The sequence below is a fragment of the Lissotriton helveticus genome, chromosome 5_1, assembly GCF_964261635.1.
Source record: "Lissotriton helveticus chromosome 5_1, aLisHel1.1, whole genome shotgun sequence".
NCBI lineage: Eukaryota > Metazoa > Chordata > Amphibia > Caudata > Salamandridae > Lissotriton > Lissotriton helveticus.
The window spans coordinates 191462149-191480320 of record NC_136065.1 but is presented as its reverse complement, the minus strand read 5'-3'; the positions used below and the strand labels follow the sequence as shown (position 1 = coordinate 191480320).

The 18172-nt window shown below is 44.8% G+C and overlaps 1 protein-coding gene across 4 annotated transcripts in view; it reads right to left on the bottom strand.

Moving 5' to 3' along the window:
* ASTN2 (astrotactin 2) overlaps positions 1-18172 on the bottom strand; it is a 2754112-nt gene that overhangs the window by 807035 nt on the left and 1928905 nt on the right. For all 4 annotated transcript variants that reach the window (XM_078641978.1, XM_078641979.1, XM_078641981.1 and 1 more), the window contains one exon: positions 6821-6987. In XM_078641978.1, coding sequence (XP_078498104.1) covers positions 6821-6987 — 167 coding nt within the window. The remainder of the gene's footprint in view (positions 1-6820; positions 6988-18172) is intronic.

Below are 18172 nucleotides of genomic sequence, written 5' to 3'. Positions count from 1 at the left end.
GACACTGCCACCCACCAGGTTGTTGGACATTTCCTGTTACTCAGAAACTGCCTGCTCTGTGTGCCCCGCCGCTCTTCTGACGCAACCGGAACCGGTACGTGCTGCCACTAACTGCCACGCACGCGCTCAGCAGCACCAACTGCTTTACTCACTCGTCTCGAGCGCGTCTCCCGCGTGCCGCCCAGTGGGGTCCATATTGTTCACAATTATAGCAATATGTCAACAAATGAATCCATTAATTAGTCTGCCTTCAGTTGTATACCCTCCCACTCATCCTTATCCTTCTGCTAATTAGGATCCTCCCACCCAATTAGGTTTGGATGTTTCTTCCTGTCATAATATTTCCTTGTTGCGAACGAGATCCCCTTCGTTTCTATCCAACACAAAAACAACGTTGCTCCACATTGCCACGCTGTAGGCGAATACACCACGCGCCGCTACTAGCATAGGTCGTCTCGCTTTGTTTTCACGTCTATGTAAACCGTCTTTCAAGCGTTCACTCTAAAACCAGACCTTTCCTTACATAGCACCGAACCCTTCACAAAGGAGCCCTTTGACCCACATTAGAACATTGTAGGAAGTGACAGGACAAGAAGTGACAGCACTTAACCCTTGACCCCAATTAACAACACTTTACAAAAACAGTATCTGAAATAAGCACGTTTTTTTTCTGTTCAACTGGTTGAACATTAACGGGTCAGTGGATGACAATTCAGTGGGTTTAGAACAGGCATTAAGAGGAATTACGCGGAAGTCTGATTTATTGGGTAACACAATACCCACAGAGCATTAGATAACTGAATTGAGTACGAGAGTTTGATGGTCACACACCCCCTCCCCCCCCCCCGCCACTTACATGTGCCATGTGAGTAAGAGGTGCTGCAATTATCCAAATTAACCATACTCCATCCTTCTTCAGAAGGATGGAACGACAAGACAGCTTTGATGGGAAGTGATCTTGTGACGAGCACATGACACCAAAAGTCAGAGACACGTCTGTATTTTAATGAGCCATCATGGGGCCCTCCACTCTTTAAAGTTCTTCTACACATCTTCATGTAGCATTGTCTTGTTATGCTATTTGACAATTTCACACCCTTTTTCTGTACATTTTGTTTCACTTTGCCCCTACACCTTCCCCAGAATCGTCCCATGCATTAAAATGTATGTTTATAATGGCAAATTATGTAACAGCTGTTTTAAGTGGCTTCTGTCACTTAATGCAATCTCAAATCGGCAAAAACAATGAAACAAATGTTGTTTTTTAAAGAAGTCTACACATGAAATGAAACCCCCTGAAAGGCAGAACTCTAAAAAGGCAGAGGAGAAAACCCTTTCTTCCTGCCATACAAAATGCAGGCTTTGTGGTTCATCACGGTCCATCGTCATATCTGTTTATTGCAGCTTAGAAAAAACATTTGAAATCCAAAGCTGAGACAAAGAACACTTCACAGCATACCATAAGCCGGTATCACCATCTTCTGACAAAGTGACCCAACTTAACAACCACCCAATAATCTCAAGTGACACCGTAGAGGTAAAATAGGCTCTGGGCTAGACATTCTACGAGAGACATCCAGCACACATCTACCTTCACTGGCACAGCTCTCAACTGTATGACATACCTCATATTCACCATTGTTCAGGGGGATAAAGCACCCAGGATTTTCAGGGTGCTGATACCATTGGCCCCTGCAGATGAAAGCTTCAACACTGAATTTATCAAGCTGTCTGTGCTCATGCCAGCCACCACAACAGTCTTAACCTCATGCATGCTCGTGACGGAACCGCTCTGTCACGAGCCTTGGGTGGGCTGTGCTGGTGACGGAGAGGTTCCGTCACGGCCCGGCTGCCGCGCCTGCGCGGCGCGTTCTATTAAGCGGGCGGGGCTGTGACGGAACCGCTCCGTCACAAGCACAGCTCACCCTAGGCTCGTGACGGAGCGGTTCTGTCACGAGCATGCGAGTGCCGCGCGGCCCCCCTAGTGCTGCAGCGGAATTGCCACCGCAGCGAAGGGGTTAATTAATCAAAGAGGAGGCTACCCTCTTTAAACCCAAGCTTTGACGGACATCTCCACTGTTGAAGAAGCCCAAAATGCTGAATCCTACTCAACTGCAGAACATTCCCTGGGTTAGCCTGCTTTTAAAAGGTATAGAAGACAGTAAATACACCTTTGTGAAGTCGAGGCTGGGCCCCACCGATGACCAGCACTGGATATGCCACTTATGACTACCTGGGAAAAATGCTCACAGTATTGGTTCAGGGACAGACAGCACACAGATTTTTCTTGCTCTGTCAGCAGCGTTTAACAAGCCGACCACAAAATAATCTTGGCAAGCTCTCTGCAATCTGTTGTGCTAATAAACAACCCTTATTTGCCCAACTCTTCTGCTGCAATAGGTCTCATAGGAAAATCCTGCATCCTACCAGTCCTTGACTTCCATCAACGTTACTTCAGTGGTCTCTCATCTTGGAACCTTTTCCACATGGAGTACTGTAGCTAAACGATGATAAGCAGATTCACCTAAGAGATGTTCATGCATCTGGAGCATATGCTTGAGAAGTGAACTGCCTGGCACATGACCAGTTCTAGATGCATTTGAGCTGGCTGTTTCTCAATGCCACAAAACAGAGGTTCTGCCCTGCTTCACTCATTCTTATGAGTTAATGCATCAAAATACCCACTACACGTGTCTAATTTAAGTACTTTCCCCCCGTTTAGACCATAACGTTCATTTCTTCTCCTTCCCATGTGAACATTGTGTGATTTCGGTTTTGTTTTGAAGTTTCTGTGTAAAGAGAACTAGTTTCCTTACAATTTTTATTCTGTAAACCTCACTGCATGCACACAGGATAGAGCAGATATATCTAAAACTGATCAATGCATCAGTGCTGTCAGGTAACCCCTACATTTGAAGGTACCCCGCCTCTCTCTTTTTCAAAAAGCCTCCATGTTTAAATGATCTTTGTGCATAAAACGACCACTGATGCAGCAGGCGAACAACGTGGATAAAACACTTTTCATGTCTACACGTTGTATTTGGAATTGGGCCTGAACTTGCCATATCAGGCACTGGGCATTTTCCCGGTGGGCTGGTAGGGTGGGGCCAGTACTGTTGCTAGGGGAAGGGTCAGGCAGCGTTTCCTGCCTTCAGTGTTTTATAAAAAATACAAAACAAATAGTTTTAAAGCGTGCCTAGTTAAATTACACTAGCTTCAACACCCATTGTTTTTGCATTCGGTTTGTTCCTGTCTCCTCTGGGGTCGCACAAGCAGTGCTGACTTTCAGTGCTTCAGGGACACGGTTTTGAGGGGTCTGCTCTTCCTTAGTTGAGAGAATCCAGTACATATATAATACAAATACATCAAAATTGAAAACAGTGCATTTCTTTATAATGTGACCCTTGCAGCACAGTTCAGTTTAGTACAATTCATTATACCATTGCACTGGGTGAAAATTGTTATAGGTAATTCTAATCATGAACGTAGAAATATTTCCTCTTCTCCACCAACTTTCTAAGAATAATGCTATCAGTGAGCCAAGGGAAGTTAGTTGTGCTTTTTGGCCCATATACCTGGCTTTGCCCATAATTGCTTAGGATCACACAATGTGCTCAAGTGGAAGCCGGGACTGATTCAAGGTTTCCTGATTTCAGGTTGTGCATTTGGAAAGGTTATCTCTTTCTCCCACTCACTTTACATCAACACATAGGGCCATATGTATCATCAAACTATTTTGCATTTCCTAAATAGCGAATTTTAAGGAATCGCTATTTAGGAAATGCAAAACGGTATGTATGTACAAAATCGCTTTTCAATAGCGATTCCTTAGCATTCCTAATTTGCGATTAGCAAATTGCTAATCGCAAATTACCCATTCATTTCCATGGGCCAGGAGGCCCATAGGAATGAAAGTGCAATTTGCGATTAGCAATTTGCTAATCGCAAATTAGGAATTTTTCCAAGGGTGCAGGGGTGTCTCAAGAACACCCTGCTGCACCCCTGAAAAAGACATTTGGGGGCATATGGCGCACATACATGCCCTAAGGGCATGTATGGGCGTCATATGGCACCGTTTGTTTTTTGGAAAAAAGCTTTTTGAACAGAATTAGCAAATTACCACCAACTAGAAGTTGGTGGTAATTTGCTAATCCTTAATGGCATTTTTTGCATATTTTTTGTTTGATACATTGCATTTAAGGAATCGCAAAATTTGCGATTCCTTAAGTGCAATCGCAAAATAAGGAATAGCAAATTTTGCTATTCCTTATTTTGCATCAAACATGTTTGATACATACCATTTGTCTAATTAGCATTCGCAAAGGCCGAAATTCGCCGAATTTCGCCCTTTGCGAATGCTAATTAGCTTGATACATATGGCCCTTAATGCTTTGTGTTTAATTCTCAGAGGCACTAAATCAGGGCACTTTGTTAAATACATTCGGGCTATCCATGTTTCACAAGGATTGTGGGTGATCACTTTTGTGGTATGAGATGTTTTAATGCTGTAGCTAAAATGAGACCCAGCGCACACACTCTTGGTAAGTGCATTGAGACGATTTGCTCCAGGGAGCTAAAATGCTTTTGCAAGAGCTGCCTTTGGTTCCCAGTCCAGCCTTGCGTGGAATTCTGCCTCTGCTGCTCCCCACTGTAAGGGTTGTAGCTGCTGTCATCTTCATTGCTGTCCTTCGAAATAACATCTAAAGAGGCTATTGCAAGAGCATTTATGAAAACAAATATAATGGCATCTATGGAGGCTATTTTAATGGCATTTATCGAGACTATTGTAATGACAAATATGGTGACCAGTGTAATGGTACCTATGAAGGCTACAGAAGGGACATCCATAAAGGCTATTGATATGGAAGCAATTGTAATGGCATCTAGGGAGGCTATTGTAATGGCATTTGTAGACACTATTGTAATTGACCATACCAGGGGCATCCATGAAAGCTATTTTAATGACATTTATGTATAGGGTATTGTAATAGCGTATATGGAGACCAGTGTAATGGTATCTATGAAAGCTACTGAAGGGACATCTATAAAGGCTATTGTTATAGAAGCTATTGTAATGCCATCTACAGAGCTTATTTAAATGGCATTTTGTGATACTATTGTTATAGCATCATTGGAGACCATGGAGATGGCATTTATGAATGTTATTTTAATGCACTTTATGTAGACTATTGTAATGGGGGATATGGAGACGAGTGTAATGGTACCTATGAATGCTAATGACGTGACATATAAGGAAGCCATTGTAATGGCATCTATGGAAGCTATTTTAATGGCATCTACGACGATCTTCCTGCCAAGTCTATTATCAGCTTGCATGCTACTGATGGCACTCAATTATTTGGCTCACCTCATCAGTATTAAGGACCTTGACCACATGTGAACTGAGCTAATGTCTTTCTCCTGAGATATAACCGAAAAGTGGTAAATATCAAGAATGTATGCTTGCACAAAAGCCCTTTCGTGGTCGAATACCCCCTACCTCTTAAATATGATGATGCCGTACTCTTTAACTAGAAACTCATGATCACCCACCCAAAACAAACTTTCTGTCAGTCATGGGTAACACAAACACTTAGGCACCATGACACTCTTAGCATGTAGCTCTTTTCTCAAGAACATGTTTCCTCAACCTGTCCGCAAGTAACCAGATCTTCACAAATTCACAAAAGAACCAATATCCCTTTTCTGTGAGGCCTCAGGACTTATTGGCAACCAGTGATTCTCCACCAGAACAGGAGGGCTCTGCAAGTGACGAGCCAACCTTGGATTTTTAGTAACCTTCCCTTCTCCTACTCATGCAAAGTAGGAAGTGAACCAGCACTACATAAAAGCAGTAAACGTAGCAAAATAAATAATCCTTTGATTGTCCACACACAGTACTCTCCTTCCTACACTTTTGCTTCTGTGTCCTACTCTGTTACTCCAGCCTGCAACCCCTTCCTGTCTCCTCCAGCAGTTAAGATTCTCCTCCAGCCTCTCTCCTCCTTCTTGGTGCCTCCACTCTGTTTCTACCTCCACTGCAACAAATGTCAGTTTGAGTTACATTCCCTTCTTTGGTTTCCTCTCAATGCACCATCTATAACTCAATAATCTCTAACATATCTCCCCCGTCCTTTGTGCCAAATTCCGTAGCACCCTGAAACCTTTGTCTGCCATCCTTTCCTCCAAGCCAGCTGTCAATGTGAGCCAATTGGTGGAACGAATGACGCATCATAACCTTTGACTCCCAGGAGAACAATGCAGGAAGTGACAGAACAGGAATTGACAGCACATAATCCTTGACTCCAATTACGCGTGCTTGCTTGACATTAATCCTAATTGAAAGTTGATGTTGTAGCAGGGGAAGAGAGTGATTCATAAAAGGGCATTCACAAATCCGTACAAACAAAAACAACATTTAAATGCAAACATTTTTGTATAAAAAGAAGCATACTCATATTGCTTAGATCCAGATGCCTCAATGTTGCCTACAGTGGTTCCTAACAAAATTATTAAACCTACCCTTAAAGGGTGCACAGATGCATTTTTTTATCTTCTCCTCACCCCATCCATTGGCTCTTTTCTGCTCCACTCAACCTACATATATTCCACAACCCCGTGTCTCTCTCAAGCCCCATCTTCTCGTACCTACCACAATCTACTACTAAGCTCTGCCCATAACTTCAGCTTTTGTTTCTGACTCATACGTCTAAATTATGCGTTTTCCTCTAAGCCTAGCTCTGTCCTACTCCCTTCCTCAAACATTGTCTACATACCCCCATCTTTCTCATCCTTGCTTGCGTTACGGTTGGGCACTCACCCACAGAACATAAAGATGGTGCTGGATGTTGGGTCATATGGCAGCGGCATCGCCTGCTGAAGACACAACTGTTCACAGCCTCCGTTGAATCCATCAGAACAGTCAATGCCCTTGGAGAAGTCAAAGCAGCCTGTGCCATCTTTCATCGGCCGGAGTCCCTCTGGGCACTGTTGAGAGGAGAACAAAGTGGTAAGTTGTTAGAAAGCTTTACCAAACTCTGACACAGACAGACACATCTACTTCAATGACGAGCCGGCTGCTCTCATACTCAGATGTAAGAACCAAGATCTACACTCTCCTTAGACACAAGGAACAGGCACAGTAAAGGCAACAGCCATGCATTTTCCATGATACAGAGAAGGCGAAGGCATAGCATGAGCAACACCAGTGCATGTCTCCACTCAAACACATCAGGTCAAGCAAAGGCAATTTAAGACTCCTGCAAACATGTACGTGCTCTCTCTATCGGGAAACATCCTTTACAACAAAACTTTTACAACGCAGTGCTTTTACAACGCAGGTTTTACAACGAAAACCATTACAACGCATTGCGCTGGGGGGCGCTCTAGGATAGGGAATAGATTTAATTTACTATCCAACACCTTCCCTACTATCCACGGGGACTGGAGTTGGAATAGTAAATTAAACTATTCACTATCCAGCACCCCAAAGCGCTATGCGTTGTAAAGGTTTGCGTTGTAAAAACTGCGTTGTAACAGCATGCGTGGTAAAAGCATGCGTTGTAACGTCATACATCCCTCTCTATCACACACACACATTATCTTTTGTCTGGTACTGTCAGGGTATACCCACTCCATGAGGACCAATCCAATCCTCACACACACAGTGAGCAGCAATGCAAGTATTAATAACACACTGAAAAACAACTCGGGCAGTAGCAGTTTCAGCTTCCATCCCACACACACAGGGAAAAGAAACAGCATGGCAGCACACTGTAGGCTTTCCTCACATGGAGAGCCTATTCAGTTTGGGCATCAACTGTGAAGAAATCCTTTGCACACATAAAACAGGCACCAACTAGGCAGCAACAGTTCAAGAGTAATCCACACTGAATAAGTCGAGCACAGGCAGAAGCGAAGCAGATTTCTCTCAAACAAAGAGTGAAGGTTCAACATAGGCAGCATCAGTGCAACCTTCCTTCCCACAACCAATGCACTTGAATTTGTATGAACTTCAATTGAACATTGAAGAGAGACTGCGATAAGGCATACTTACTTAAAGCACTGAACAGATCTGCTTTAAATCTATAACAGTGGTGCTCAAATTAGAAAAACTCTCAGTTGGCCTCTAAACACACAGGGGCAGAACATTCTGCATCAGGTTTGCATCACAAAAGTAACGCAAAACCAGCACAGTAACTTTGGTTGTTGCACTCTGTAGCATGAAAAGTTAGTAAAGCTGCCCTGCAGTGATTTGCAACCTGTCTTCCTCCTACCGAGACAGAACTGTGTTTGTAGGGACGGAAAAGTCCTCTGCATGGTAAGAGATGTGTACCCTGCCCTAAGTGCCCAACTGTACTGTTGTTTGAATCCTTAATGCAGATTTTCATGTGATGGGCAAACACGGATCATGTGTGTGTGCCATGACAAAGACCTGTCTTGTGGATTGTGGCCTTGTTTGACTGCGAGGGGCACTGAAAGTGATGACCTCATAGTGATGAAAGGCTACCAACTTTTCCAGGAGTTAAGCAGCACAAGGGTTGTGGTGGCAGAATACAGTGTAGTGATGATTAGCAGTGAACAGGACCTTTTTACCCCCTGTCGCAGGAGTAAGGCCTACAGGGTCACTCATCTTTTTAAAGATTCCGCTGCAGTGTGTTTAACTCAGCCTTGGCATGCATCAGGTAGATGTGTGGTACTGCATAGAGCAGGAGTAGTGACTGCACTGGCTGGATCTATGTGTGCCTGGAAAGGGTAAAGGACAGGGACAGAGCAGTACTGTGTAGTACATGTGTGAGCATTACACATACTGGCTGTCTGTAGGTCTAAGAGTAATACATTACATTAGAGATGTAGTGCACCACTAAAACGTGCTTAATGTATGTGTGCTTACAAATGTAGAAGGAGAGGTATCCACTTCAAAAGAAGAAGAACCCCAACACAAAACTTCAAAGACCCAGGCCTTAAATCAAACTTTGTGTCTGGAAAAGGACTATAGAAAGGGGAGGCTCTGTTCCAAAAGGTTGTCATTTGCTAGGCAGCCAGATGGCATGTGTGAGAAGGGGAGGCTCTGCAAGACTTCTTCCTGTGACCAAGACTGGAGGCAAAAGCCTGCTAGTCTCTGTTAGACCTGGCTTTTTCAGTGGGTTTATCCCCAGACTTTTTGCTTTTTGGCCTCTTGTTTCTGACCTGTTTTTGATAGTTTATGGCTTTACCACTGCCGATCAGTGCTAAAGTGCATATGCACACCCTGTAAATTGTATTTATGGATTAGTGATTTCATGATTGGCAAATTTAATTTACCGGTAAGTCCCTAGTACAGTGCACTGTGTGTGCCCAGGGCCTGTAAATCAAATGCAGCTAGTGGGCCTGCAGCAATGATTGTGTCACCCACATGAGCAGCTTGTAAATGTAACTCAGACCTGCCACTGCAGTATCTGTGCGCAGTTTGGTACTGCCATGCTGACCTGGCAAGTGCGCCCACTTGCCAGGCCCTAACCTTCCTTTTTCTTACATGTGAGACACCCCTAAGGTAGGCCCAAGGTACCACTGTGGGCAGATTGCAGTGTATGTGAAAGGTAGGACATGCCCTGATGTGTGTCGCATGTCCTGAGAGTGAAATCCTGCCAATTTCGTTTCGAGTGAAAGGCTATCTGTCCCATAGGATAGAATTGGAGTATATATATATAAAACATCTTATAAATATAACTTCCCATTGGGACAAGATGGAAAGATGGCGTTTAGTATGCCTGATCTCAGAATATAAAAATGCATCTTTTAGTAAAGATGATTTTTATAATGTGTGTTTGAAATTACCACTTTTAGAAAGTGGGTATTTTCTTGCTTAGCCATCCTGTGTGCCTCGGCTGGTTTGTGGATTGACTTTCTGGCTATTGAATGTCAGGGGCTGTGGATGTGCATTCTCTCAGACGGCCACTAGAGGGGGGTTTGATGTGTGTCCTGCCTTCCCTGAATTTGTCAGGGCTGGGCTGAATAGACCTGGGCTGCATTCAGAGTAGGAGGAAGAGATTTCTTTCTCACCTGAATGGGCCTGGTCTACCTGGGACAATGCTGTCTCCACCTCTTGCTGGGCAGCTGCACCAGGAAGATATGACTGGTTTTGGCTGGGCAAAGAGCTTTTCTCCCACCAGAGAACAAAGATATCTGTGCTATAAAGAGACCCCTGAACTTTACATTACTGCTGCACTAAGGAACCTGCCAGGAAGAAGAACCAGGAAAGCGGGAGGAGGAGTACTGCCCCTGTGCTGTGTGCTGTTGGGGTTGGCCTATAGTGGTTGCTTCTGTCTTAGGCAGGGAAAGACTGGACTGTGCTTTCATCATCCTGCCGTTAGAGTTTTCTCCAAGGGCTTGAAGTAGAGCTTGCATCCTCTTGGAAGTCTCAGGGATAGAAAAGGCTTCAAAGATTACTTCTGAGAATCAAGAGGAACCTTTGCCAAAGAGAAGAGCTGGAGAAACTGAGGAGGAATGATGCCCCTGTGATGTTTGCTGTCTGGATTTGGCCTTTCTGCTAAGAAAAAGGGGAAGGACTTTGCTATGTGCTGTGTCCCCTGCTTGAGGAAGATCTCCAAGGGCTTGAATTAGAGCTTGCCTCCTGTTATGAAGTCTCATGGACAAAAAGACTTCACCCCCAGTCCCACCTGAACTCCTTTGCTGGGAGTTCTGACCTGCTGAGAGGTGCCTGCCAGTGTTCTGGACTTCTGGAAGTTGTTTTGGGACTGGAAACTGCTAGAACTGTAAATATTGACGTATCACCTGTTTACGACGCATCGCAGTGGTGCTGAAGAATCAATGCACCGCCTGCTCTCAGCTGAAGTGTCTGCCGTGTGACGAATCCTGTGCACCGATCTCCGACATCGGAGATCACCGCACTGATTCTGATGCAGGCCCTGTTGTGGAAGAACCAATGTATCGAGGACACTCGGCTGAAATCATCCCAGCGCATCCCGGGTCTTCACGCATTGGATCAAACCGTCAAGTCTGTTGCTTTGTTGGGGGATGCAGTAAGAAACCGATGCATCACCTCCCCATGCAGTAAGAAACCAACACTTCACCTCCTCTCAGGTAAGAAACCGACGCATCACCTCCCCTGTGCAGCAGTAAGGAACCAAAGCATCCCTCCTCCCGAGCAAGGAACCAACGCATCACCTTCCCTGAGTGTAAGGAACCAACGCACCACCTTCCCTGTGACCCCCTTTTGCTTGCATTTTACGACGCAACCAAGGTACTTTGTGTAAAAGGGATGCATTCAACATTTTCTTGGAACCAAACTGTTTCTACTTTTTAAGATTCATAGTTTTAGTACTGTATTGTGTTTTTTTGTCGTTTTGGTCTTGTTTTGGTTTAGATAAAAATGTATTATTTTTATAAACTGGTGTGGTGTCCATTTGTAGTGTTTTCACTGTATTACTGTGTGTGTTCACAAATGCTTTACACACTGCCTCTGATATAAGCCTGTCTGCTTGTGCTAAGCTACCAAGGGGGCGAGCAGGGGTTATTTTAGAAAGTGTATCCTCCTTACCCTGACTAGGAAGAAGGGTCCCTACTTGGAAAAAAGGTGCAAACCCTTGCCAACTAGAGACCGCCATTTCTAACAGTCTCCCTGCTGGATGAGAGAGAGCTCACTCAGGACACCAAGATCACCTGCCCTGGAGCCTAGAGCACCATTGCATGCCTGCTTGCAAAGACCAGTGTGTCCTGTGAGGGAAATGTGAGCATTGAAGGAAGTGAGGTCCAGTGGGGAGCTCTGCTTGAGGATTACCAGAGTGAGGTGTGAAGCCGTCCCTTGACTGGGCCATTGCCCATGTGCAAGATCAGCTCTGTAACCCTCGTGTGCCAGGAGAGAAATGCATTGTTCTGAGCCATTTCAAAAGTGCTGGACGGGAAGCACCTAGCTGCAGTGTTGCACCACAGTGATCCTCTATGCCAAAGAGGGTCACTAGTTAAATGAGTTTGGGCCAGGTGGGCAGGACTTGTGACTGCCAAGATCAGCGGCCCCATAAGCACGAAGGTCCACCATTGTGATGTTGATTACTTTAGGAGAGTCTGCGGCTGGAGCATGATTACAGCAGCAACCCCGTATGCCAGAAGGTTCCATCCTTACCCCTTTGGCCTAGCATTCAGATTGTCACCCTGAAGGAAGAAGGACTGTTGGGTCGAACCAGCATGCTGTGATCTGCACCTTGCAAAGTCCCTGAGGTTCACACAGATACCGCTGTGGATGTTACACTATTGTTGGAGTTCCGGTGGGAACTGGAGGATCACACAAGCACCTCTACTTCCCAGCTAGGTGAAAGAGCAATGTGCCTTTTGTGTCCCCTGAGCAAGACCAGCTCTGATCACTGAAAACGGACTCAATTTCGCTGAACAGGATCCGGTCTTGGGAGCACCAGAGGAGAGGGCACTCAATGCACCGCCAACCACTGCTATACCGCCAAAGCAGGTTAAGACTGAAACAGGCCTTTAGGGCACTGGGGGACTTGCTGCTAACAATGCGGTGGCACCATAGACACTTTTGACTAACTACTTAAGAGTCAAAGGAAGAACTCTTAAGTATGACCCAATAGTTTGTATTACCTGGATGCAGCCAGCAGTGAATGGGAAATAGCTCCAAACATGTTACACATAAGGGTTTGGGACAAGGATTACCAGATAGCTCCTAGAGCCACAACATCATGGGAGATCATGTTATTTCATTAAAGTGCCATTTACCTTTTCAGGTGTAGATTTAGAAATAAAACATGCTTTTCTTTGAAAAGTGAGTATTTGACAGGACATTGGTTTATTGTATGCAGTGTTTGCATTTTGAGTTAAGAGTCGTGTTCACTAACCTGTACCTACATCCCATAAGAGGGATCCATGACCACAGCTACTACCAAGAGTCAAGTGCAGAAGGCGTACTTGGCCCAGTTGTCAGGATCCATTTTAGGCAGGGCCCCCTGGACATCTGGAATAAAAGGCCTCAACCACCATGGTTGGGCCCAGTAACCCCTGTGAGCCTTGTGGCCCTCTGAAAGGGGTTATAACAGTTGGCAGAAAGCAGTGGGGTGTCTAACATTTAGGAGCGAAAGATATCAAGGTTGCATTGTCCATTTCCAATTTGTATCAGTACTGCAATAAGTCCAGTGTTTTTTCTTCTACGCACAAAAGCAACACGCATAGGCAATGGAGAACACAGAGTTTGAATTGACCTGTCCACTGATCAGACGAAAGATTTATGTAGGGAGAGAGGGTGGAGAATTCCAAGGAGTAGGGGCAGAGTGGTCCTTGCTAATTTTATTAGGGACGAGATTGAGATACTGTGTGAAAGGGAGGAGGCTGTAGCTGACTCTGGGTAGGGAATCATGGTATAACCCCAGGAATAGAGAGCTGTGGCCTCAGCCTCTAGGATCCTCTTAGCACAGGTATATCCCAAACACACAAAAAGTGTGTCCCTTAATGCATTTTCCAGAGTTTCGCCAAGACATGCACATCCTTTAATTTCTAGAATATCTCGTGTGTACACCACCTCAAATTTCTAGGGTACCACTGACCCCAAAATCCCATGAGTAAATCCTTTGGGTGGGATCAGTCTAGCAGAGACCTTGAGCTTGCAGATGGCACTTAGAAAGCTAAGGCCGAGGAAGATGAGAAAGCAAGACAGTTTGATTGGGCAAAGATAAGGATAGCTTACAGGGAACAAAAGGAGAGGAGGAGGAGGAAACAGAAGAAATGGGCACAGGAACAGAAATTTGTGACAGATAGAGGAGAAACAGAGAGAAAGGGAGTAAAAACAGAGAGAGAGGGATGAGAAACAGAGAGAGAGGGAGTAAAAACAGAGAGAGAGGGAGGAGAAGCAGAAGGAAAAGAAAAGAGAGCTAGAAAAGGGGATGCTAGCCCTTGAGAAAGTGACATTTAGGATGGCAGCACTGACAACTCTACCTGGGATAAGTGACTCTACTCTAAGTTCAGGCCATGCTGTGGCAAAGGTTCCAAAAGATCTTGTGCATGTTTATGTACACTGTCAGGATATTTCGAAATGGTTTGTGAGCTTTGATGTCACTTGTAAAGCAGAGGGCTTAAATGAGTTGTCTTAGGCAGCTGCCTTAATGGGCACATGCAATTAGATGGGATAGCCATCACTGAGACGATGCCTGTGGCAGAGCAGATGGTCTACGAGTGAATGAAGGAAGCTCCCATTAGAAAGTTTGGGCTGAAGCCAGCTCAGTATCTGCAGTGATTCCGTGACCACAAGAGAGCAAATGCTGTTCCGTTTGAGAATTGGATTCATGGTGTATTGCGTGATTGGAATGAGTGGGTAAGAGGGATTGAAGCAAAGAATTTTCAGTACTTTAACCAGCTGACCGTGATGGAGTAACTCAAGGAAGTGTGCTCTACTCCACTTAGGCAATACCTGTCTCATCAAACAGCGAGGGATCCAACAACACTTTCAATGGTAGCTAATAAGTGGTTGGCAGGGTTTTCAAAGGGCTGGAACAGCATAGCTCTAATCCAAAAAGGGAGAAGAACTCTCCACAGACTTGTTCCAAACCAAGGGATAGTGGCATGAGTTATTCTCATGGAACTCGAGGAGGGCCAAGGAAACATGGAAATGGTAATGGTGTGCCCAAGAAGGAGCATCATGAGAAAGCACAGCAAGGCAAGAAAGCTTTTTCCAAATCCAAGGTGCTGACTTGTTTAAGTGTCACAACATAACATAATTGTAAAGCGCACATTCACTCAAGGGTATCTTGACGCTCAGTAATAGATGTTTATTGTTACCCAACTCAATGGTACTCATTTTATCGACCTCAGAAGGATGAAAGGCTGAGTGGAGCCACTGGGATTTGAACCTGTGACCATGAGATCAAACACAGGTCCATACAGTGGGTGCATTAGTCTACTAAGCCACCAGACCCAGCACAAGGCGGGACATTAAAAGAGAGATTGTCAAGAGACACAGCAACACCTGTGATAGTAAGCATGTTACAGGTGGGTGAAGGTACCTGTTGTGCTCAACCTAGCAGCTATTGATATTTGGGAGTGGGTGCCAGGTGCTCTGAAGCACATCCATCTTATTACAATGGGATTTGTACAGGATGTTAGTATCAATGGGAGGAAAGTGCCTGCCTTGAGAGATACTGGAGCATTTTGCACTGTGGTTGAGAGGAAGTTCCTTAAGCCTGAGAAGATACTCCCTGAAGCCAAGGATACTGGATTGGTAGTCAGTGGAAATGGAATGCCAGTGGAAAGGGAATGCTTGGCGGGGTTGAGACAGAGCTCAATGACATGGTGGCCATGACTTTTTTGGCATGGACTACATCAGCTGTGCTGACCAGAGCACATGCTGCACGTCAGTCTGAGACTAAGGCTGGTATCATCTGTGATTTGCAGAGACCAACACAAAGTAATATGTAGTAAAGGGCAGACTTCGAGAAAGCAGTGCCCATGGAGGTCATCACTTCTGCTCCAGAGAGAGAGGAAGATGATGCTTCTCAAGTTGATCCTTTGCTGGAGCCTGGGTTGCCTCCATTACTGCATGGTTAGTTAGCTGCTCCAGGCCTACCCGGGGAGATTTCAGCAAACCACAGGAGGAGTGCCATATATTTGTGGGACTTCAGAAGGAAGTCCAAGATCTGATTAGGAAAAGAGTGGTCAGAAAACACTATGTTGGCTGGGAGGATGATATACTCTATAATCGATAAGAACTTTATTTCTGTTCAATGAACCATTAAAGTGCACAGTGCCAAAACATTTTTTAACTTCATCAATCCAATCAGCATAGGCTGGACACACTGTTCGTTCTAGTACCCAGGGATACCAAGAGACAGAGAGCGGTTCTGTAGGACCTCTTCAGCTTGCCAGATGAGTGGTAAGACAGGAGGGAAGACAAAGGCACCATTAGTGTGACATATCACTTTGCCACAGCATACCACCTACAAACTAATGGTTTGGTGGAGTGGATTGGTTTAACAAAAAAATAAAAAGCATGATCAAAACTCTGCCAGAGAACTTCAGGAAGAAGTGGGATCTTCTCCTCCAATGTCTCTTGTTTGCACACCAAGAGATTCCACAGAAGGCAGTAGAGTTCAGTCTCTTTGAACTTATATATGGATACCCAGTGTAGGGTTCACTCGCCTTAGTAAGAGAAGGGTGTGAAGGAACCTCAGAGTCTCTATATAATGATGTGGTATACTATGTGATTGGCCTCAGGAAGTTGATGGTGCAAGTCATAAGTCAGGCAAAGAAAAACTTTCAGGCTAGCTAAGTGCTGATAAAGGAATGGTAAAACCAGAAAGCTGCTTGAGTATCAGGAAGGTCAGGAGGTGTTAGTGCTAAGCCTATTTATCCTAGGGTTTTAGAGAACAAATGGTTGTGTCCATAAAAGGTAGTTCAGAATGTGTCTGGGGTAAACTACTTGGTGGACACAGGGAACCTAAGAGGGTGTTCCCTGTGAACAGGCTTTAGTTTTACATTCATCGAGACTAGACAGTGAATGTCTTAGCTAGGGCAGAGAAAGGTGAGGAAGAGAGTGAGCGTCTTCCTGACTTACTGCATAGTGACATACATGATGGCACTGTGAAAGGGGTTCAGTTAGCCCCTAGGTTAATGCTTGAGCAGGAGAGAGAGTGTAGCGAGGTGTTGCCAACCTCTTCTCACTTTCTCAAGGGTTGACATCTGTCTGTGTGCATGACATAGGCACAGGTGGCAGCCTGCTAGTGAAAGGCAGAATGCACAGAGTGTCTGACCAGGTACAGGGATATATTAAGGCGATTGTTGCCAAAATGTTGGACCTGGGAGTAATTGAGAGATCTCATAGTACTTGGTCTAGTTCCGTGTTTCCAGTACCAAAGCAAGGATGGTTCTGTGTAACCGCCTGAGCTCTCAATGAGGTAACTAAAACCAATGCCTATCCAATCCTTACAGCAGATGAGCTTTTGGCTTGGTTAAATTCTGCCAACTACTTGAGTACCTTGGATCTGACCAGAGGATATTGCAGATTGCTTTGGCACCAAGTGCTAAGGAGAAGGCTGAATTGTCTTTGCTAGAGGGTCTGTATCAGATTAAGGTGATAATCTTTGGGTTGAAAAATGCTCCGGACACATTTCAGTGCCTGGCGAACCATGTTCCTGCAGGGTTCGAAGAGTTCAGTATGGCCTACTTGGATGTTATTTCGGTGCTTAGCAATGACAGCTGAGGCACCTGGAACAAGTGTTGGCTAGGATACAGATCAAAAGCGACCATCAAGGCACTGAAGTGTCAGGTGGCTCAGACCTCTGTAGTCTACCTTAGACAGTAGGAGGGGAATGAGAAGATTTACCTGTTGAATGCCAAGATTCAGGGTGTGATGGAATGTGAGGAACCTACTACCCAAAATGAAATGAGGACATTTTTAGGACTCACCAAGCATTACATGAACTTTGTGGAAAACTCTGGAAGTATAGTTGCCCCATTGCCTTAATTGACCTCTAGGACACAGCCTAGGAAAGTAGTATGGACTGCAGAGTGTCAAAATGCATTTGAGGAACTGAAGAAGGCACTATTCACTGCAAGGGTGCTGAAAGCACCGGACTCCAGTCAGTCTTTAATTGTACATATGGATACCTCTGACAAAGAAGTTGGAGTGGTGTTAGCTCAACTACAGGACAAAGGTAGAGAGCATCTGGTAGCCTGTATTAGTAGGAGATTACTACCCCGAGAAAATAACTGGGTAGCAATTGAGAAGGAGTAGAGTGCTTTGCCGTAGTGTGGGTTGTGAGTAAGTTCTGCCCATATTTGTTTGGCACTAGTGGTGCAAACAGATTATAATCAATTGAAATAGTTGATGGCTATAAAGGGAGAGTATCCCAAGTAGTTGAGATGATCTGTTTTTTTTACAAGGGTTAGAATTTGTAGCAAAGCACAGAGCCGGATTGAGCCACAGGAATGCTGACAGATTTTCCAGCCAGTTTTACTAATCTGACCACTTAACATCTCCAGGTTAGGAGTTGGTTTAGGGTGTTCTGATCTGGAAGGGGCATCTGTTTAGATGGAAAAGTCATCTGCATGGTAAGAGACATGTACCTCCGCCCTGAGTGCCTAACTGTCCTGCTGTCTAAATCTGTAATGCTGATTCTTTGTCATAGCCAAACATGGAACATGTTTGTGCACCATGACAGAGGCCTGTCTTGAGGAT